Source organism: Xenopus laevis, chromosome 6L (genome assembly GCF_017654675.1).
Source record: "Xenopus laevis strain J_2021 chromosome 6L, Xenopus_laevis_v10.1, whole genome shotgun sequence".
Taxonomy (NCBI): Eukaryota; Metazoa; Chordata; class Amphibia; order Anura; family Pipidae; genus Xenopus; species Xenopus laevis.
In genome coordinates this window covers 3,899,434-3,923,063 of record NC_054381.1, presented here as the reverse complement: position 1 = coordinate 3,923,063, position 23,630 = coordinate 3,899,434, and the positions used below count along the sequence as shown (strand labels likewise).

At 45.7% G+C, this 23,630-nt stretch overlaps 1 protein-coding gene across 1 annotated transcript in view; it reads left to right on the top strand.

The window, feature by feature from the left end:
• The first annotated feature begins 15,255 nt into the window (after positions 1-15,255).
• Positions 15,256-23,630, top strand: part of znf214 (zinc finger protein 214) — a 210,501-nt gene continuing 202,126 nt past the window's right edge. The window contains 1 exon segment of the mRNA NM_001097042.1: positions 15,256-15,583. Within this exon segment, the coding sequence (NP_001090511.2) occupies positions 15,442-15,583 (142 nt within the window). The 5' untranslated portion in view covers positions 15,256-15,441.

The window sequence follows — 23,630 nt, the reverse complement described above, 5'->3', positions numbered from 1 at the left end:
CTGGCCTGCTGGGTAAGTGATTCCTCCTCCTCCTCCTCCTCCTCCTGTACTGTCTGTGGGACTGGGGCTTAATCCTGCTGCAGGGACTGATAGAGAGGGGAGACTGGGGGTTAATCCTGCTGCAGGGACTGATAGAGAGGGGAGACTGGGGGTTAATCCTGCTGCAGGGACTGATAGAGAGGGGAGACTGGGGGTTAATCCTGCTGCAGGGACTGATAGAGAGGGAGACTGGGGGTTAATCCTGCTGCAGGGACTGATAGAGAGGGAGACTGGGGTTAATTCCTGCTGCAGGGACTGATAGAGAGGGGAGACTGGGGGTTAATCCTGCTGCAGGGACTGATAGAGAGGGGAGACTGGGGGTTAATCCTGCTGCAGGGACTGATAGAGAGGGGAGACTGGGGGTTAATCCTGCTGCAGGACTGATAGAGAGGGGAGACTGGGGTTAATCCTGCTGCAGGGACTGATAGAGAGGGGAGACTGGGGTTAATCCTGCTGCAGGGACTGATAGAGAGGGGAGACTGGGGTTAATCCTGCTGCAGGGACTGATAGAGAGGGGAGGACTGGGGGTTAATCCTGCTGCAGGGACTGATAGAGAGGGGAGACTGGGGGTTAATCCTGCTGCAGGGACTGATAGAGAGGGGAGACTGGGGGTTAATCCTGCTGCAGGGACTGATAGAGAGGGGAGACTGGGGTTAATCCTGCTGCAGGGACTGATAGAGAGGGGAGACTGGGGGTTAATCCTGCTGCAGGGACTGATAGAGAGGGGAGACTGGGGGTTAATCCTGCTGCAGGGACTGATAGAGAGGGGAGACTGGGGGTTAATCCTGCTGCAGGGACTGATAGAGAGGGGAGACTGGGGGTTAATCCTGCTGCAGGGACTGATAGAGAGGGGAGACTGGGGGTTAATCCTGCTGCAGGGACTGATAGAGAGGGGAGACTGGGGGTTAATCCTGCTGCAGGGACTGATAGAGAGGAGAGACTGGGGGTTAATCCTGCTGCAGGGACTGATAGAGAGGGGAGACTGGGGTTAATCCTGCTGCAGGGACTGATAGAGAGGAGAGACTGGGGGTTAATCCTGCTGCAGGGACTGATAGAGAGGGGAGACTGGGGGTTAATCCTGCTGCAGGGACTGATAGAGAGGAGAGACTGGGGGTTAATCCTGCTGCAGGGACTGATAGAGAGGGGAGACTGGGGCTTAATCCTGCTGCAGGGACTGATAGAGAGGGGAGACTGGGGGTTAATCCTGCTGCAGGGACTGATAGAGAGGGGAGACTGGGGGTTAATCCTGCTGCAGGGACTGATAGAGAGGGGAGACTGGGGGTTAATCCTGCTGCAGGGACTGATAGAGAGGGGAGACTGGGGGTTAATCCTGCTGCAGGGACTGATAGAGAGGGGAGACTGGGGGTTAATCCTGCTGCAGGGACTGATAGAGAGGGGAGACTGTGGGACTGGGGGATAAACTGGTCCCAGTACAACATGTATTTATTGTAGTGATATGAGAGGGGGGATCCCCACAGGCAGCTTTATATGGTGGGTTTGTGTTCCTTGCTGTCAGGTTCTCCAGAGATGGAAACAAGGAGGTTAGAGGGGAAATGGGAGAATGAAGAGCCGGACACTGAGGATCCTCTGGACACAATAAAGAGGGAAATGGATCCTGGGGCCGGTGAGTAACGTTTCTCTATTAATAAGATGTCAAGTCCTTACTGGCAGCTTTACTCACCCCTGTCTCTTCTTTACTCCCCACTGTCTCTTCCTTACTCCCAGCTTTACTCACCCCTGTCTCTTCCTTACTCCCAGCTTTACTCACCCCTGTCTCTTCCTTACTCCCAGTTTTACTCATCCCTGTCTCTTCCTTACTCCCAGCTTTACTCACCCCTGTCTCTTCCTTACTCCCAGCTTTACTCACCCCTGTCTCTTCCTTACTCCCAGTTTTACTCATCCCTGTCTCTTCCTTACTCCCAGCTTTACTCACCCCTGTCTCTTCCTTACTCCCAGCTTTACTCACCCCTGTCTCTTCCTTACTCCCAGCTTTACTCACCCCTGTCTCTTCCTTACTCCCGGCTTTACTCACCCCTGTCTCTTCCTTACTCCCAGCTTTACTCACCCCTGTCTCTTCTTTACTCCCCACTGTCTCTTCCTTACTCCCAGCTTTACTCACCCCTGTCTCTTCCTTACTCCCAGCTTTATTCATCCCTGTCTCTTCCTTACTCCCAGCTTTACTCACCCCTGTCTCTTCCTTACTCCCAGCTTTACTCACCCCTGTCTCTCCCTTACTCCCAGCTTTAATCACCCCTGTCTCTTCTTTACTCCCAGCTTTACTCACCCCTGTCTCTTCCTTACTCCCAGCTTTACTCACCCCTGTCTCATCCTTACTTCCAGCTTTACTCACCCCATCTCTTCCTTACTCCCAGCTTTACTCACCCCTGTCTCTCCCTTACTCCCAGCTTTACTCACCCCTGTCTCTTCTTTACTCCCAGCTTTACTCACCCCTGTCTCTTCCTTACTCCCAGCTTTACTCACCCCTGTCTCTTCTTTACTCCCAGCTTTACTCACCCCTGTCTCTTCCTTACTGACAGCTTTACTCACCCCTGTCTCTTCTTTACTCCCAGCTTTACTCACCCCTGTCTCTTCCTTACTGACAGCTTTAATCACCCCTGTCTCTTCTTTACTCCGAGCTTTACTCACCCCTGTCTCTTCCTTACTCCCAGCTTTACTGACCCCGTCTCTTCCTTACTCCCAGCTTTACTCACCCCTGTCTCTTCTTTACTCCCAGCTTTACTCACCCCTGTCTCTTCCTTACTGACAGCTTTACCCACCCCTGTCTCTTCTTTACTCCCAGCTTTACTCACCCCTGTCTCTTCCTTACTGACAGCTTTACTCACCCCTGTTTCTTCTTTACTCCGAGCTTTACTCACCCCTGTCTCTTCCTTACTCCCAGCTTTACTGACCCCGTCTCTTCCTTATACCCAGCTTTACTCACCCCGTCTCTTCCTTACTCCCAGCTTTACTCACCCCTGTCTCTTCCTTATTCCCAGCTTTACTCACCCCTGTCTCTTCCTTACTCCCAGCTTTACTCACCCCTGTCTCTTCCTTACTCCCAGCTTTACTCACCCCTGTCTCTTCCTTACTCCCAGCTTTACTCACCCCTGTCTCTTTCTTACTGACAGCTTTACTCACCCCTGTCTCTTCCTTACTCCCAGCTTTACTCACCCCTGTCTCTTCCTTACTCCCAGCTTTATTCATCCCTGTCTCTTCCTTACTCCCAGCTTTACTCACCCCTGTCTCTTCCTTACTCCCAGCTTTACTCACCCCTGTCTCTCCCTTACTCCCAGCTTTAATCACCCCTGTCTCTTCTTTACTCCCAGCTTTACTCACCCCTGTCTCTTCCTTACTCCCAGCTTTACTCACCCCTGTCTCATCCTTACTTCCAGCTTTACTCACCCCATCTCTTCCTTACTCCCAGCTTTACTCACCCCTGTCTCTCCCTTACTCCCAGCTTTACTCACCCCTGTCTCTTCTTTACTCCCAGCTTTACTCACCCCTGTCTCTTCCTTACTCCCAGCTTTACTCACCCCTGTCTCTTCTTTACTCCCAGCTTTACTCACCCCTGTCTCTTCCTTACTGACAGCTTTACTCACCCCTGTCTCTTCTTTACTCCCAGCTTTACTCACCCCTGTCTCTTCCTTACTGACAGCTTTAATCATCCCTGTCTCTTCTTTACTCCGAGCTTTACTCACCCCTGTCTCTTCCTTACTCCCAGCTTTACTGACCCCGTCTCTTCCTTACTCCCAGCTTTACTCACCCCTGTCTCTTCTTTACTCCCAGCTTTACTCACCCCTGTCTCTTCCTTACTGACAGCTTTACCCACCCCTGTCTCTTCTTTACTCCCAGCTTTACTCACCCCTGTCTCTTCCTTACTGACAGCTTTACTCACCCCTGTTTCTTCTTTACTCCGAGCTTTACTCACCCCTGTCTCTTCCTTACTCCCAGCTTTACTGACCCCGTCTCTTCCTTATACCCAGCTTTACTCACCCCGTCTCTTCCTTACTCCCAGCTTTACTCACCCCTGTCTCTTCCTTATTCCCAGCTTTACTCACCCCTGTCTCTTCCTTACTCCCAGCTTTACTCACCCCTGTCTCTTCCTTACTCCCAGCTTTACTCACCCCTGTCTCTTCCTTACTCCCAGCTTTACTCACCCCTGTCTCTTCCTTACTGACAGCTTTACTCACCCCTGTTTCTTCTTTACTCCGAGCTTTACTCACCCCTGTCTCTTCCTTACTCCCAGCTTTACTGACCCCGTCTCTTCCTTATACCCAGCTTTACTCACCCCGTCTCTACCTTACTCCCAGCTTTACTCACCCCTGTCTCTTCCTTACTCCCAGCTTTACTCACCCCTGTCTCTTCCTTACTGGCAGCTTCCCCATTGGCTGAATCAGAAATATTACAGATAAAGATAAAGGAAGAAGAATCAGACCCTGAAGATCATGTGACACCAGTGGAAAGTTCAGCAGTACCAGTTAGAGATGGGGGTAAGTAGTCAGGGAGTGTGTGTTTAACACTTGTGCCAGTGAGACAGGTATGAGTGTGAGACAGGTATGAGTGTAAGACGGGTGTGAGTGTGAGACGGGTGTGAGTGTGAGACGGGTGTGAGTGTGAGACGGGTGTGAGTGTGAGACGGGTGTGAGTGTGAGACGGGTGTGAGTGTGAGACGGGTGTGAGTGTGAGACGGGTGTGAGTGTGAGACGGGTGTGAGTGTGAGACGGGTATGAGTGAGACAAAGCTGTAGGTACCACAGGAATCTATTCTGGAGTTGCCCATCAGTTTTCTAGACTTTAGCTGTAGAGCTGGGACTTGGTGTTTGTCCCATAGCCTTTGTGTTCAGTGACTTGTTTATGTGACATCACACAGCCCTCTACCCCTCAGCCATTCACATCTCTCTGGTACCTCTAGTTTACAACAGGTGGTAAAATCAAAAGTAGGAGAGAGGCTGGAGAGTGGGGCTACTATACAGTCGATGGCCCCCCTGTCATTTGGGTCTCCATATTAGGGATGCACCGAATCCACTATTTTGGATTTGGCTGAACCCCCGAATCCTTCGCAAAAGAGTCGACTCAATACCGAACCAAATCCAAAACCTAATTTGCATATGCAAATTAGTGGTGGGAAGGGGAAAACATTTTTTCCTCCCTTGTTTTGTGACAAAAAGTCACACGATTTCCCTCCCCACCCCTAATTTGCATATGTAAATTAGGATTCGGTTCAGCCGGGCAGAAGGATTAAGTCGAATGCGAATCCTGCTGAAAAAAGGCTGAATCCTGGCTGAATCCTGAACCAATCCTGGATTCTGTGCATTCCTACTCCATATTGTAGTTAAAGGGATACTGTCATGGGAAAAAACATTTTTTTCAAAACGCATCAGTTAATAGTGCTGCTCCAGCAGAATTCTGCAGTGAAATCCATTTCTCATAAAAACAAACAGATTTTTTTTATATTCCAATTTTGAAATCTGACATGGGGCTAGACATATTGTAATATTGTTGCGAAGTAACACTAGCGAAACTACGCCAGCGAACGCTAGCGTTCGGCGCTTTGCGGCTTAGTGAATTTGCCCCCTAAAGTGCAGGCACAAGTCACATGACCAGGGGCAGCTGGGAAATTGACAATATGTCTAGCCCCATGTCAGATGCCCTGCCTTGCCTTGACCGAGAGGAAGACAAAATAACCCATCTGAAGTCTCTCCAATTTGCCTCAGAGGGGGAAAAATTCCTTCCTGACTCCAAAATGCAATGGGACCAGTCCCTGGATCAACTTGTACTATGAGCTATCTCCCATATCCCTGTATTCCCTTGTATATTGTTATTAAACTTTAACCACTGATGATCTATATTCCCTTCAGCTCTCTCCTGTTTGTTGTTATTAGGTGGGAACATGAAGGCTGAGCACAGTTCTGAACTGCCCAAACCAGAGACTGACTGGGAGTCCGGCACAAGATCTGCCGATTGCTTAACAAGCTCTGATGGATCAGGTTTTACCCTCTCTGTGAATAGTCATCTTCTCATCACCCACCTCTGTGAGACACAGGAGAGAATTCACACTGGGGTAGAACCATTCACCTGCACGGAATGTCTGAAAAGCTTTTCTTCCCATTCCCAACTTTTAAAACATATCCAAATTCACACTCAGAACAAACCATTCCCCTGCACAGAATGCGGAAAAAGTTTCACTACAAAGGGCAACCTTCACATGCACCAGAGAATTCACACAGGGGAGAACATTATCACCTGTGCCGAGTGCGGGAAGAAATTTACTGAAATGCGCATCTTTCTTGTACACCAGAGAATTCACACAGGGGAGAAACCATTCACCTGTGCAGAATGTGGGAAAAGTTTTAATGAAAAGTGCAACCTTCTTGTACACCAGAGAATTCACACAGGGGAGAAACCTTTCACCTGCACAGAATGTGGGAAGCGTTTTTCTTTCCCCACTAGTTTGATTAAACACATGAGAATTCACACTGGGGAGAAACCATATACGTGCGCAGACTGTGGGAAAGCATTCTCTCAAAAAATCAACCTTCAAAATCACCAGAATATTCACACCGGGGAGAAACCATTCACCTGTTCAGAATGTGGGAAAAGCTTAGCGTGTAAAGGCAGCCTTGAAAGGCACCAGATGAGTCACATTGGCGTTAAACCTTTTACCTGTACAGAATGTGGGAAAAGTTTCACCGAAAAGAACAGCCTTCGGAAACACCAAAGAATTCACACTGGAGAGAAACCGTTCAGCTGTATAGAATGCGGGAGATGTTTTAATTTGAAGCACAACCTTGAAAAACATAAAAAGAGTCACACTGGGGAGAAACCGTTCAGCTGTACAGAATGCGGGAAAAGTTTTACCAAAAAAAGCACCCTTCATATTCATCAGACTGTTCACACCGGGGAGAAACCATTCACCTGCACAGAATGCGGGAGGGGTTTCACTGATAAGAACAACCTTAAAAATCACAAAAGAATCCACACTGGAGAGAAACCCTTCACGTGTATGGAATGCGGGAAAAGTTTCACGGAAAGGGGCGCCCTTCGTGTGCACAAGAAAGTTCACACTGGAGAGAAACCATTCAAGTGCGCGGAATGTGGGAAATGTTTTAGTGTAAAGGGCACCCTTCATAATCACCGGAGAATTCACACTGGGGAGAAACCATTCACCTGCGCAGTATGTGGGAGACATTTTACGGATAAGAATAACCTTAAAAACCACCAAAGGATTCACACTGGGGAGAAACCATTCACCTGCACAGAATGTGGGAAATGTTTTTCTGCAAAGAGCAACCTCCACAGGCACAAACAAATTCACGCCAGAAAGTAATATTACTTGTTAATACTAGGGATGCACTGACTCTAGGATTCGGCCTTCTTCAGATGGATTTGGCCTGGCTGAACCAAATCCAAATCCTAATTATGTAAATTGAGGGTGGGAAGGTAAATCACATGACTTTGTCACAAAACAAGGAAGTGGAACAATGTTTTCCCACTTTTCGCTTTCCTGCCTCAAATTTGCATATGCAAATTAGGATTTGGTTTGGTATTCGGCCAAATCTTTCACAAAGGATTCGGCCGAATCCCAAATTGTAGTTTAGGTGCATCCCTAGTAAATACCTGGGGGCAGATTCACTAAAGGGTGAAGTGACTAACGCTGGCGCAAATTCGTCAGCGTGACGTCATTTCGTTACTTCGCCGATTTACTAACGGGTGCTGGCGTAAATTCGCTAGCGAAGTGGACCTACTCTAGCGCTACTTCGCACCCTTACACCAGGCGAAGTTGCGCTATGGCGAAAGGGACGTAACTACGTTAATTCACTAACATGCGCATTTTACTGAACGTTAACTCTTGCGCCAGACTTACCTTCACCAACTGAGACCAGGCCAAGTGCAATAGAGTAGATAGGACTTGCTTCAAAAAAAGTTGACATTTTTTCCCAAAAAACGCGGGTGTCTTTCCCTTTTGTAAGGGTGATAGGCTGAAAAAGATCGTACATTTTTTGGGGGTACCCTCCTTCCCTCCTACATATGGCACCTAAACTATACAGTGGGCACATGTGTAGGGCATTATAATAACTCTATTTTATTTTATGAAGCTTTCCCAGGCTTGTGTAGTGAAATGTATTTGCTGCTACATATACGTCCATTGTACTTTAACTTGGCGCCGTATGCAAATTAGGCATCGCTAGTGTAACTTCGCTTTGCTTGACGAAGCGCAACTTCGCTACCGTTCGTCTCCCTGAGCGCAACTTCGGATTTTAGTGAATTAGCGGCGCCCTGGCGAAACTTCGCCTGCGCTAGCGCAACTCCGCAGGTTAGTGAATTTGCCCCCTGATTTGAAAAAAGTTTTTCTGAAAAGAACCTCCTCTACTGCCACCACATAATAATGCTTGTTGTGCATGTGTGTGCAGCAGAGGATTGTGGGACACACAGATTGCATGTCATACACATGTGCATAATATGTGACCTGGGGCATCCTGGTGTGGGGGGGGGAGATGACTCTTTTCGGGATTCTGCAGTTTCAACACTATGGGGCAGATTTGTCAAAGGTCAAGGTGAATTTTCGAATTAAAAAAATTTGAATTTCCAGCTATTTTTTGTGTGCTTGATTAGGGAATAGTCCAAATTCAACCCAAATTTGACTTCGACCATTCGACGTCTAAAACCTGCCAAATTGCTGTTTTAGCCTATGGGGGACCTCCTAGAACCTACTTGGAATCAATTGATGGACTTTGAAAAATCAATGTTTTTTGGGGGGGGGAAACGTCTAATCGAATTCGATCAAATGCGCTATTCCTTCGATTCGTATGATTTGAATTCGGCTGAATATGGACCTATTCGACCAAAAAAAAACAAAACTTCTACTTAATTTCGGTTGGTCTTTTTGAATTTGAATTTCGAAGTTTTTTTCAATTCGACATTTGACCCTTGATAAATATGCCCCTATGTATTATGTACATTGCTAATACCTCATCCTACGATTCAAAATGTTATTCTCATTACAATAAATACATTTTTGTTTCAGTTAATTATTGTGTGTGTGGTTAGACATTTCATTGCTCCTGTGCATCGCGCACGTTAATTCTTATCTCCCAGTGGTGACCGCATTCTGCCCCTATTTCTCCTGCTTGGGTCAAATTCTCATATTATCCACATTTTTCTGCTTTCTGTGTAATAATAAAACAGTCACTTGTACTTGATCCCAACTAAGATATAATTAATCTTTATTGGAGGCAAAACCAGCCTATTGGGTTTATTTAATGTTTATATGATTTTCTAGTAGACTTAAGGTATGAAGATCCAAATTATGGAAAGATCCGTTATCCGGCAAACCACAGGTCTAGAGCATTCTGGATAACAGGTCCTATACCTGTAATAATAAAAATGTCGCTTGAACTTGATCCCAACTAAGATATAATTAATCCTTATTGGAAGAAAAACCAGCCTATTGGGTTTATTTAATGTTTATATGATTTTCTAGTAGACTTAAGGCCCGAAGATCCAAATTACAGAAAGATCCATTATCCAGAAAACCCCAGGTCCTGAGCATTCTGCATAACAGGTCCTATACCTGTATATATAAATCTCAAGGTTTAAAAGCCCATAAATCTCATGTTACGTAGCCCATGTTGTACAGTGTAAAGCCTTACAAACCCACTACTCTGGTAACCCAAATAAAAAGGGGAAAGGCCTAAAAAAAACCATGATTTTAAAATGTAAAAATTGTGATTTAACTGGATAAGAAAACAGATTGTCAGCATAAAGTAACAGCTCGGAGAAATCACGAAAAACCCAAATCAAAGGCAAGGGGAGAGAGAGCGGGAGAAAACGGCACAGTAAAGTCAGCAGTGATTGGCAGAATGGAAGGCTGTGGGCGTGTCCAGACATTCCTGTATGGGGAAACCATTGTGGGTTATATAAAGTAGTAGTAGATACATGTATAAGCAGAAAAGATATAATAAAAAAAAAATTTGCCCAGGAGCAGTAACCCATAGCAACCAATAAGATGTTTGCTTTTAAACCGGTGACCAGTGCTGTCTGCTGATTGGTTGCTATGGGTTACTGCTCCTGGGCAAACTTAGTGTCTTTTATTACATCTATTAAAATCAAATTGGGAGCAGAATCAGTAAATACTATTAGTGAGCATGTCGGAGACCTCTAGTGACCAAACAGAGGTAAAACCACAATCTCAATAATTTCTCCAAAACATGAATCAGAATCACTGCCTATGACTAAGTGCTGGGTAAGCATGAAACGCGTTAGGCGTTAGAGGGAATACTATACATGTTTTTTAACTACTGATGTGAATAAAATATATTTTTTTACTTAATAGCATGTTTTGGAGAAATTATTGAGATTGTGTCTTTTATTACATAACCCCAAAAAGTGTGCAGATGGAGCGTTGAACTGTAACTCTACCTATAGGCATCGGTGCAGTAAATGACATGATCTATTACAAAAGAGGTATAATCCCCGTAGTATCCTCATATTTAACAACATTATAATTAGGGAGGCACAGAATCCACTAATTTAGGATTCGGCTGAATCCTTTGTGAAAGATTTGGCCCAATCCAATTTGCATATGTAAATTAGGCGAAAAAGAACTGCACACACACCGCTAGCGGTTACATTTTGTGACTGCCTCATTTGTTTGACGACAAGTCACATGATTTTTTGGATTCGGTTCCGCAAGGAACACGGATTCGGATGAATCCTGCTTAGTCATGTGACGAAAATGACATCACCAAGCAGTGATTATATAGTGAATAAAGTAGCCCCTCATGTAAATTATAAGGATATTATATTATGACCATATAAAAGCATGAGGCCGAAGGCTGAGTGTGTTTATACTGATGACTTCTAATATCCTCATCTTTTACAACTTTATTTAGTACGGTTACTTGAGTCATGTGACAGAAATGACATCACTAAGATTCAGATTATAACCGATGACATCACTAAGCACCTTTAGAAGGATATAATTTAGAGGATATTGATGGCTGTTGTGTTTATAAATATATATAATGTACTAATGGCACGTGGAGTAGTTATAGGACAGGGGATTGTCGCTGGCAGAGACCCCCCCCCCCCCGGTGCCACTTTCTGTTCATATAAATTGTACAGTCCGTTCTCTACCCAAACAGCCACATTAGGGCAGTGTAATAACCTGAGCTGTGTGTGTCATTGGGGCTGGGACACAGGGCATTTATGTGCCATTAGTTAGGCTTAGGGCATCTACTTGCCATCACCCCTCCTGATAATATTAAAGGAGACATGTAGCTTGACTAATGGCTAATATAATGTGCTGGGCTAAACATTAATATTAGATGTAATTATATTCCCTGGTAACTTATCTATTCTGGGCACATGTTAAAAAGGGAGAATATTTTCTCTTTCAACCAGATTTCAGCCTAATGTGGTGCCCACCAACAATATGGCAGCACCTCTGTAACAGGGACAACTCTGAACCAGAAGAGACCTTTGATTGGTCTATGGGCTGAACTGCTCATTGGCTAAAGGGCAGAGCTGCCTCAAACCAGGGCAGGATCACTGAACTCACTGCTTTTCAACTTCATATTTCAACTGGATAGAGGGAAGAACTGAACCATTGCTGTAGCTAAAAGTCCTAGACGTTTTTTATTCCCAACTGCTTTTATGGTTTCCCAAAAATCATTACCACCCACCATTTCCACTTCCACTGTTTTTTAGAGCCATTGGCTCTCAGGAATTTGGCGCTAGAATGCCAGCCAATCAGCATCTAGATAGATATGACAGGGACCTGCAGCCTTTCTCTCATTATGTGAAGGCAAAGATGTGATTGGCTACTGAGCACTGGGCAGGGACACCTAGGACTCATCTCTCCATTGTAACAGACACAGAGCAGGGAATGTGGAAAAGTCCTTCTTAGCTCAGATGGAACCAGGAACCTTATATAATACACAAAAGCCATGAATATCCTGTAAATTATATCCTTATAAACGGTGAGTTCTGATGTCATTTCTGTCATATGACTCACTGAAATTTGTGTATTATAATAAATAAAGTACCCCCAGTTGTAAAATATGAGGATATTAGAAGTTACCTCGGAGTTTCATGACCTGTATAAAAACACTCGGCCTTCGGCCTCGTACTTTTATATGGTCATGAAACTCCTCTGTAACTTATAATATCCTTATATTTTACAAGAGGGGGTACTTTATTCACTATATTATTCATGATCAGGGCTGGGCGCTCTAGGCAATCCAGCCGGTCACCCCCCCACGTGCACGCACACCCCCAATTGGCACAGCATGAAATAGGAGATGGAGGGGTGAGCGATGTAGAAGAGGGAGGGGACATCGACGCAGGGGAGGGGACAGTGATGGAGGGGACAGCGACGGACGGGAGTGAAACGGATCGGAGGGAGGGGACATCTCACCCCAAATCTCCCCCTAACTGACCTTCAGACTGGGCCCCCTTAGCTCATAACAAGGTTACAGATATATAGAAACATTGGGGTGTCACCCTGCTATAGTTCCAGGGGTACCCAGGGTACAAATAATCACTCACCCCAAATCTCCCCCTAACTGACCTTCAGACTGGGCCCCCTTAGCTCATAACAAGGTTACAGATATATAGAAACATTGGGGTAACAGTCACCCTGCTATAGTTCCAGGGGTACCCAGGGTACAAATAATCACTCACCCCAAATCTCCCCCTAACTGACCTTCAGACTGGGCCCCCTTAGCTCATAACAAGGTTACAGATATATAGAAACATTGGGGTGTCACCCTGCTATAGTTCCAGGGGTACCCAGGGTACAAATAATCACTCACCCCAAATCTCCCCCTAACTGACCTTCAGACTGGGCCCCCTTAGCTCATAACAAGGTTACAGATATATAGAAACATTGGGGTGTCACCCTGCTATAGTTCCAGGGGTACCAGGGTACAAATAAGAGATTAATGACAAGACCATGATATTATCCCAGGACAGAGGCCACTTATGTGAATAGAAATGGGGGGATGGGACTTGGGTCAGTGAGTGAGACCAGAAGTAAAACACTTGGGCCCCTCGTGGCAAAGAGATAAAAGTAGAAATGACCGAGGATTCCATTGTGTAACAACTATATACTATTTCTAGCATTCATATCAGCCCTCTGAACTGGGACCCCCTGTATAGTCTGAACTACAACTCCCGGCATCCTACTCCACTGCTGCTGGGATACTGGGAGTTGTACTAGAGCTGAGGGAGCAGTGAGCAATAACCTCATTACTACATAAATACTGGCAATAGTGAACTCTCCTCACACAAAGGAATCACAAGTCTGTGTCATTTCTCAACATGGGACCCAATCCTTTGTGACTTGCCTGGGGGAGGGGCCCTTGTGTCCCTGAGCTTGACATCAGCTGTGTGACAGGAAAGAGATGGAACTAACCAGCATGCACTGCTCTCATCCACTCTCAATTCTACTCAGTAACAAGCAGAAAACAGTCAAACTCATCAGACACATCCCTTTAACTGACACTCAAATCCCATTTGTCTCTAATCTGGTGCCCACGTGTGACTGACCCTGCACTGCCAGCTCTCCTGATTAGCATCTGCCCACCAGCAACATGGCCGTGTCTGTGCAGTAGGGACAACTCTGACACACAATCATTTCATTGGTCTCAAACCAAACAAGCTCATTGGCTGAAGGGCGGAGCTGCCTTCCCAGGGGGAGGGGTGAGAAGTCTTTGTGCTTCTCTTTCCGCCCAGACCTGATAGAGGGTGTGGTGGACTGGTCAGCCTATTCTGTTTCCTATCATTTAAAAAGTCTATTTTACTGTTATACTGTGTGTCTGCTCTGATATTTTGCTGTTTCATTCCCTGTATTCGCAAAACTTTGTCTTGCCTCTCAATATACTCCTACTTTAGTCCTATCCTCACCCACCTTCTATGTAGGCTCTAATGCCCATGCCTATGCCAATGATACACCCGAGGATGACGATAATGAATCTGATCCTGCCCTCATTGATGCCCTCCGCTCTCTCCCTTATATTCCGACCACAGTACTCTCCCAATACATTCCCATGACCTCCACCCACTCCCACCCCCTCCCTCGCTTAGGTCTCTCCAGGCCACGCTGAAGCATCATACCCACCACTAGGGTGTACTCCCTCTGGAGCAACTTCCTAACTTCTATCTAGGTAGGGACAGCAAAATAGACGTTTTTAGAGGGGATTGTGGTGGACTGGTCAGTCTATTCTGTTTCCTATCATTTAAAAAGTCTATTTTACTGTTATACTGTGTGTCTGCTATATTTCCTTGCTCAGCTATTTGCAACACATATATGGATGCAAGCTAGGATGCAACCAAGTGGAACCTCTTCACAGAAACAGACTCGTTGTGGTCATGCCCCTCTGCACCTGTTCCTGGAAGACGACTGCTAAATTAAAACCGCATAAGGACTTTGTACTTTGTATTTTTCCATTTGAAACTATATAGCTATGAAGTTTGTACTTTTCCATTTGAAGTCATATAGCGAAACCGCAAGCTTAGGGGGGTGTCATAACCCCCCCCCCACCTAGCCTATATAACCTTTTGTACCTTACAATAAAAAAAAGAAGTATTTTATATACTGAACAGCTGTGTCAGTGTCATTCCTTCTTGTCAGCTAGCTGAACTTACTCACCACAATTTGGAAGGGACAAAATACTCTCAGGACATACTTCTGTCCATAACAAGGGAAAGACAGAACACTTCCTGTAATTACTTCCTGTTTCCTGTGTCCCAGCCCTGCTGGGTAAGTAATTTTTCTTCCTCCTTCTTTAACTGCTACTGTACTGTGTGTGAGACTGAGGGTTAATCCTGCTGCAGGGACTGATAGAGAGGGGAGACTGGGGGTTAATCCTGCTGCAGGGACTGATAGAGAGGGGAGACTGGGGGTTAATCCTGCTGCAGGGACTGATAGAGAGGGGAGACTGGGGGTTAATCCTGCTGCAGGGACTGATAGAGAGGGGAGACTGGGGGTTAATCCTGCTGCAGGGACTGATAGAGAGGGAGACTGGGGGTTAATCCTGCTGCAGGGACTGATAGAGAGGGGAGACTGGGGGTTAATCCTGCTGCAGGGACTGATAGAGAGGGGAGACTGGGGGTTAATCCTGCTGCAGGGACTGATAGAGAGGGGAGACTGGGGCTTAATCCTGCTCAGGGACTGATAGAGAGGGGAGACTGGGGGTTAATCCTGCTGCAGGGACTGATAGAGAGGGGAGACTGGGGGTTAATCCTGCTGCAGGGACTGATAGAGAGGGGAGACTGGGGGTTAATCCTGCTGCAGGACTGATAGAGAGGGGAGACTGTGGGACTGGGGGATAAACTGGTCCCAGTACAACATGTATTATTGTAGTGATATGAGAGGGGGGATCCCCACAGGCAGCTTTATATGGTGGGTTTGTGTTCCTTGCTGTCAGGTTCTCCAGAGATGGAAACAAGGAGGTTAGAGGGGAAATGGGAGAATGAAGAGCCGGACACTGAGGATCCTCTGGACACAATAAAGAGGGAAATGGATCCCCTTCCTGGGGCCGGTGAGTAACGTTTGTGTAGGACACATGTGGTTACACAGAGCTCAGCTTTGCTGGAGGGACAGGAGGGGTTAAACCCCAGCAGGAGGTTCTGCCCTACAGACATAATTCCCAGTAGAATTCCTTACTCCCAGCTTTACATGTCACTGCCCATTACTTACTGGCAGGTTCCCCAGAGGCACAAGCAGAAATGTTACAGATAAAGACAGAGAAAGAAGAACTGGACTGTGGAGATGATCAGAACCCAAAGGAAAGCTCAGCAGTTCCACTTACTAATGGGGGTAAGTAGTCAGTATTCATTTAGAGGGAGACTCTTCTACTTTATACTCATTAAGGTGAAACACTTCCTTACTCCCAGCTTTACTCCCCTGTCTCTTCCTTACTCCCAGCTTTACTCCCCCCTGTCTCTTCCTTACTACCAGCTTTACTCCCCCCTGTCTCTTCCTTACTCCCAGCTTTACTCACCCCTGTCTCTTCCTTACTCCCAGCTTTACTCACCCCTGTCTCTTCCTTACTCCCAGCTTTACTCCCCCCTGTCTCTTCCTTACTCCCAGCTTTACTCCCCCCTGTCTCTTCCTTACTCCCAGCTTTACTCCCCTCTGTCTCTTCCTTACTCCCAGCTTTACTCCCCCCTGTCTCTTCCTTACTCCCAGCTTTACTCCCCCTGTCTCTTCCTTACTCCCAGCTTTACTCCCCCTGTCTCTTCCTTACTCCCAGTTTTACTCCCCCTGTCTCTTCCTTACTCCCCCCTGTCTCTTCCTTACTCCCAGCTTTACTCACCCCTGTCTCTTCCTTACTCCCAGCTTTACTCCCCCCTGTCTCTTCCTTACTACCAGCTTTACCCACCCGTCTCTTCCTTACTACCAGCTTTACTCACCCGTCTCTTCCTTACTCCCAGCTTTACTCGCCCCTGTCTCTTCCTTACTCCCAGCTTTACTCGCCCCTGTCTCTTCCTTACTCCCAGCTTTACTCACCCCTGTCTCTTCCTTACTCCCAGCTTTACTCACCCCTGTCTCTTCCTTACTCCCAGCTTTACTCACCCCTGTCTCTTCCTTACTCCCAGCTTTACTCACCCCTGTCTCTTCCTTACTCCCAGCTTTACTCACCCGTCTCTTCCTTACTCCCAGCTTTACTCCCCCCTGTCTCTTCCTTACTCCAGCTTTACTCCCCCTGTCTCTTCCTTACTCCCAGCTTTACTCCCCCCTGTCTCTTCCTTACTCCCAGCTTTACTCCCCCCTGTCTCTTCCTTACTCCCAGCTTTACTCCCCCTGTCTCTTCCTTACTCCCAGTTTTACTCCCCCTGTCTCTTCCTTACTCCCCCCTGTCTCTTCCTTACTCCCAGCTTTACTCACCCCTGTCTCTTCCTTACTCCCAGCTTTACTCCCCCCTGTCTCTTCCTTACTACCAGCTTTACCCACCCGTCTCTTCCTTACTACCAGCTTTACTCACCCGTCTCTTCCTTACTCCCAGCTTTACTCACCCCTGTCTCTTCCTTACTCCCAGCTTTACTCACCCCGTCTCTTCCTTACTCCCAGCTTTACTCACCCCTGTCTCTTCCTTACTCCCAGCTTTACTCACCCCTGTCTCTTCCTTACTCCCAGCTTTACTCCCCCCTGTCTCTTCCTTACTCCCAGCTTTACTCCCCCCTGTCTCTTCCTTACTCCCAGCTTTACTCCCCCCTGTCTCTTCCTTACTACCAGCTTTACCCCCCCCTGTCTCTTCCTTACTACCAGCTTTACTCACCCCTGTCTCTTCCTTACTCCCAGCTTTACTCACCCCCGTCTCTTCCTTACTACCAGCTTTACTCACCCCTGTCTCTTCCCATTGGCTGAATCAGAAATATTACAGAATAAGGAAGTGGAACTGGATCCTGAAGAAGATCATGTGACCCCAGTGGAAAGTTCAGCAGTTCCAGTTAGTGATGGGGGTAAGTAGCCAATTACTACGTGTGTAACAATGATGCCCCTGCTCATGCCAGTGTGACTGTTCCCAGGACAATTAGTAGCACAACAATCTAATTCACAGGGGCCCATCAGTTTTGTAGACATTGGCTGTCCAGCTAAAGGTCTCGGCTCACATGTTTCCCACTAGGACCTTATTTTGTCCCATTAGTCATATGTGTGATGTCACACAGAGCAAACACAATAATAATCTGCCCCACACTGGACTTATGGGTAAATCTCTAAGGTATGTAGCAGTGGGTGTGGGGTGTCTGTGTGCAGTACATTCCTACACTGGGAGTCTCACATGCTACAAGGTGGGTCTCATCCCAATAAGTGTGTGTTTGTGGGAGGGGTCTGACTGTGCTCCACCCACATTCTCTGTATAGGACCCCCATTCACTGCATGTTCCAGTTCTCTAGTAAAGTTTTGGTTGTATAAAAACCAGGTGCACTGCCAAACAGAGTCTCAATGTAGGTTGACAATCCACATAGGGGCTTCTAAATGGCCAATCACAGCCCTTATTTGGCACCCCAAGAATATGTTCATACTTGTGTTGCTCCCCAACTCCTTTTACTTCTGAATGTTGCTCACAGGTTCAAAAGGTTGGGGATCCCTGATCAAGGAAATTCAAATTTTCAAATAGTTTTCTTCATCAAAACTCACTAATTCAAGTTGTGGATAATCCAAACTGGATTTGAATTCAAATTTATAGATCTATCAAACCTATATCCTGGGAATAATTCGAATTCGACCATTCGCCACCTAAAACCTGCCGATTTCATGTATAAGTCAATGGGAGAGGTCCAGTGACCCATTTGAAGATGTTAATAGCCTTCCCGATATTCAAGTTTTTTTCCTCGAAAAAAACTCGATTCCAGTTTTGTCGTTCTATTCAAATTCTATTAGCGTTTACGGGTCGGTAATATCTGCGTTTTAGATATTTGATTTTTTCATTAAATAACCTGCCAATCAAATTTTGAGTACGATTGAATTTATTAGAGTTAACAAAATTCACATGAATTTGAAATTTGACCTTTGATAAATAGACCTCTTAAAGGGGAACTATCGCGAAGATGAATATTTAATATTTTCTTGATAGTTCCCCTTTAATGTTTTATATACCAGTTCCTTACAGATGATCTATATTCCCCTTCAGCTCTCTCCTGTTTGTTGTCATTAGGTGGGAACATGAAGGCTGAGCACAGTTCTGAACTGCCCAAACCAGAGACTGACTGGGAGTACGGCACAAGATCTGGCGATTGCTTAACAAGCTCTGATGGATCAGGTTTTACCCTCTCTGTGAATAGTCATCTTCTCACCCACCTCTGTGGGACACAGGAGAGAATCTACTCCAGAGAGAAACCATACAGCTGTACAGAATGTGAGAGAACCTTCACTACAGAGAGAAATCTAAAAATTCATCAAATCGATCACAAGGGGAAGAGCCCATTCACCTGTACAGAATGTGGGAAAAGCTTTACAGCAAAATCTACACTTTGTGTGCATAAAAGAATTCACTCCAGAGAGAAACCATTCACCTGTAGAAAATGTGGGAAATGTTTTACTAGGAAGTGGCAACTTCAGAGACACAAGAATATTCACACAGGGGAGAATCTTTTCACCTGTGAACAATGTGGGAAACGTTTTACTGAAAAGTGCGCCCTTTTTGAACATGAAAAAATTCACTCTAGGAAGAGGCCATTCACCTGTACAGAATGTGGAAAAGGTTTTTCTGATAAGAGTGCACTTAAATACCATCACAAAACTCACACTGGAGAGAAACCGTTCACCTGTACAGAATGTGGGAAGAGTTTTACTGAAAAAAGTATACTTCGAAAGCACCAAAGAACTCACACAGGAGAGAAACCATTCACCTGTACAGAATGTGGGAAATCTTACTCTGCAATGAGCACTCTTGAATGTCACCGCAGAACTCACACTGGAGAGAAACCATTCACCTGTACAGAATGTGGGAAATCTTACTCTGCAATGAGCACTCTTGAATGTCACCGCAGAACTCACACTGGAGAGAAACCGTTCACCTGTACAGAATGTGGGAAGAGTTTTACTGAAAAAAGTAGACTTCGAAAGCACCAAAGAACTCACACTGGTGAGAAACCATTCACCTGTACAGAATGTGGGAAATCTTACTCTGCAATGAGCACTCTTGAATGTCACCGCAGAACTCACACTGGAGAGAAACCATTCACCTGTACAGAATGTGGGAAGAGTTTTACTGAAAAAAGTATACTTCGAAAGCACCAAAGAACTCACACTGGTGAGAAACCATTCACCTGTACAGAATGTGGGAAATCTTATTCTGCAATGAGCACTCTTGAATGCCACCTCAGAACTCACACTGGAGAGAAACCATTCACCTGTACAGAATGTGGGAAGAGTTTTACTGAAAAAAGTATACTTCGAAAGCACCAAAGAACTCACACTGGTGAGAAACCATTCACCTGTACAGAATGTGGGAAATCTTATTCTGCAATGAGCACTCTTAAATGCCACCTCAGAACTCACACTGGAGAGAAACCATTCACCTGTACCGAATGTGGGAAGCGTTTTAGTGAAAAAAGTAGACTTCGGAAGCACCACAAAACTCACACTGGAGAGAAACCATTCACCTGTACCGAATGTGGGAAGAGTTTTACTCATAAAAGTATTCTTCAAAAGCACCAAAGAACTCACACAGGAGAGAAACCATTCACCTGTACAGAATGTGGGAAATGTTTTTCTGATAAGAGCGCACTTAAATACCACCAAAAAACTCACACCGGAGAGAAACCATTCACCTGTACAGAATGACGTGAACAAAGGTTTCCTTTTAAAACAACTCTTAGCAAACATACAATAGTTGCTTGAGAGGAACCTTATATGGGTCACTGATGTGGTAAATGAAAAAGTGCTAGAACATCACTGCTAGAAGATGTCGATTTGCTAAATAAAGCTTAACGCTACTTATATTTTTGGCTATAAAATGGTTTCAGCTAATGATGAGCAAACATGACCCCAACTCTTTACAGTTAGGAGAATTATTTAGCCAGATACAATGCGGTAGCTTCTGCCAAAGCCAAGGACATGTTCCTGAGACTCAGCCTATGTAACTGCTGTCCCATTGTTTCAGATCAGTGTTGAGTAGGACAAGGTTTATAATCACGCCTTTGATAAAGCCTGTAAATGGCGGGTGAAACGAGCGTCAGGCGCTATTTTTATTCTGGATAGGCAGGGGTCCGCACTATAGGTGGCCATACACGGGCAGATTAAAGCTGCCGATATCGGTCCCTTAGACCAATTCAGCATTTTATCTGCCCATGTGTGGGGGCAGATATCGATCGGTCAAGTTTGATTTTTTTTGTACAATCCAGGACAGCATTGTCTAGTTGATGCGGTCCTGCGACCCGTCGGTGCCTATTCGTAGTATTGGAATCCGATCATCCGGCCCTAGGGCCGAACGTTTGGATTTATCCGATATTGCCCAGCCGTTAGTGGGCATATTGGGTTGAGATCCGCTCGTTTGGCGACCTTGTCAAACGAGCGGATCTTATAGTGTATGGCCACCTTAAATTACAGATCTTAAGGGCAGTCACAGATTGCAGATTGGGAGGTGATTCACTGCGGGTGAAGGGGTTGGTGGTTTGTGTATATCCAGGACTTTTGGCTTAATTAACGTTACTCTCTAGGATAGATACTGATCAGTGCCTGAGGCACATCCTAGTCGTCGGACAGTTAGTTTAATGCGGTGCCTGAGGCACATTTTATGTGATAGGCGGTTAGCCGGTACCAGTGCCTGAGGCCATTAGTGTAGCCGTTAGTGAGTTGACCAGCATTGTTGCCTGAGGCACATCTTGGCCAATAGACAATCAGTGAATATCAGGACCTGCGGTACAACATAGGTTAGAAGCGCCAACCATACCGCCGGGTGGGAACTCTCTGGGGGAGAAAGGCTTGTGCCTATATTGTGGCTGTGCGAGTGACTATACCGGACAGGTAACTTATTACCACATTAGGTGACTACTTGTAACATTGTATACTTGGTTGTTCTGTATCCCGATTGGTCAGTAACACAGGTAAACTAGTCCTACCACTGTTGGGCCGCTCTCCTGCCTCACCCTCATTTTAGTTTCATTGATATATACTGGACACTTAGGTTAATACTTGGATTAAAGTTATGTTTTATCAACCCAACCACATGTGAGTTATTGGATGTGATGGATGGGAGGTGCAGACGTATGGGGCAGTTCTTTCCCACCCTTTTTCTTGATCATATAATTTATTCATATTGACCCTGCACCATCTCTTTGTAACCGATTACGGGCGGGAGGTGCTCCCTAAATCTTTATCTCTTATAATCCCTTGGGTGTCCCATGAGCCGCCAGTTTAGCAGGTTTTATAAATGCCACTAATTAGTTTGTTAGTAAAGAGTGGAGTGAAACCTTGAGGATAAGATGATCAGAGGAAGGAATCTCTGTAATTGAGATGAAAAACAAATGGCAGTGGTTCCTAATGGGCTGAGGGAAATAGGGCAGGTTGGACATTATTCTCTGTAATTTCCTTAATAAACTGTATCCATTAACACCACAGAAGAAAAAATAAAGGACCATGGAAACTCACCCTGCAGTTGGTCTGCTTTTTATTTCTATCATTTGCCGAATAGACAGGTAAAGGGAGTGGGAGAATCAGAGGCTGGAGATTATTGGTTGGAGAGGAGATATATCTCACCAGGTTCACATGTTGAAATTAATAGTATAGAGAGTGTAAAGGTCTGAGCTATTAAACCAATATTTCTGGAATTGATTGTAGGACCATATCTTGTGCACAAAGGTTCCTGGAGATCGAGTACATCTATGGCACTTATCTGGGATTGCCAGATTCATTTTATGGAGTCTTTGATTGGCAGGATATAATTAAAAAAAATTTTTTTGGTGGCAAAACAATCCTTTTGGGTTTATTTAATGTTTTTGTATTTATTAAAAGGTTTTTATTTTGCATTTTAAACAAACAGCACAGATTCAACAAACAAACAAAGGGCAAAGAACGGCTCTATTGATTTTACTTTAGCAGTGGGATCGCGATTACTAAACCTTTTTAAAAAATCTTTCAGACTCATTTACCTGATCTATTTTCTTTTCTAAGAGCTGCGGGCTTTGCGGTTTTCTAGTTTATAATAGCCTCTTCCAGAAGAGTTAGGAAAGGTAATTTTGAGAGCGCAGCCCCGCAGCATCTGCCTTCTCCAGCTTTGTGGTGCTCCTAGGGACTAGAAAAACAATATAATTAGAATCTTGGGAGCAACTCCAACACTCTATACAATTTTTCAACTTTCTGAGCCCTCTGGGCTGCTTGATTGATGGATACAGCATGGATATATATTAATTATTAGAATCAATTTAAAGGCACAAGTCACTTTGCAATCTGTGCACTTTAGATCACAGGCAGAATTAACTTACGGTCACGGCCGGCACCCAATACCAGAACAAATGCCAAGGACCCTGGTCTCGGCTCGGCTTCACCAGTAGTGTGACCACCTTTGGGCTTCGGGAGGAGCCCTCAGCTTAATTGGGTGCCACCTGGACTTAACGAGGGGTGCAAGGCGAGGAGTTCTGGCTGGCAAAGGGGCACGACCGGATAGCAAGAGTCTTTGGGCAGAAGGTCAAGGACAAGGCGTCTGGAGGAAACGGTACAGACCGGATCAGGACAGGCAGATAACAGAATCGTCAGGCAAGGGGTCAAAACCAGATAATCAGACAGACTGGATAAGGCAAAAGGATGGTCAGACAGGCTGGGTCGAGGCAGGCGGATATCAGAATCGCCAGGCAGGCAAGGGTCAAACCAGGTTGTCAATCAAAGGGTTAAGCAGGAAGAGTTGTCGTAGGCAGGCAAGGGTCAGGATACAGAATGCAGAGTAGTCAGGAACAAGCAGGGTCAAACACGGATAATCAGTCAGGATAGCAAATTCAGGAACAGGTAGCAAAAAGCTCAGGAAACCTCAGGATATATAACGGGCACTGGCTACAGGTCTGAATGGGCCTTAAATAGGGATCCAATTGGCGCCAAAACGTGCACAATTTCGCGCTGTTGCGTGCTGGTGCAATCACGTAGGTGTG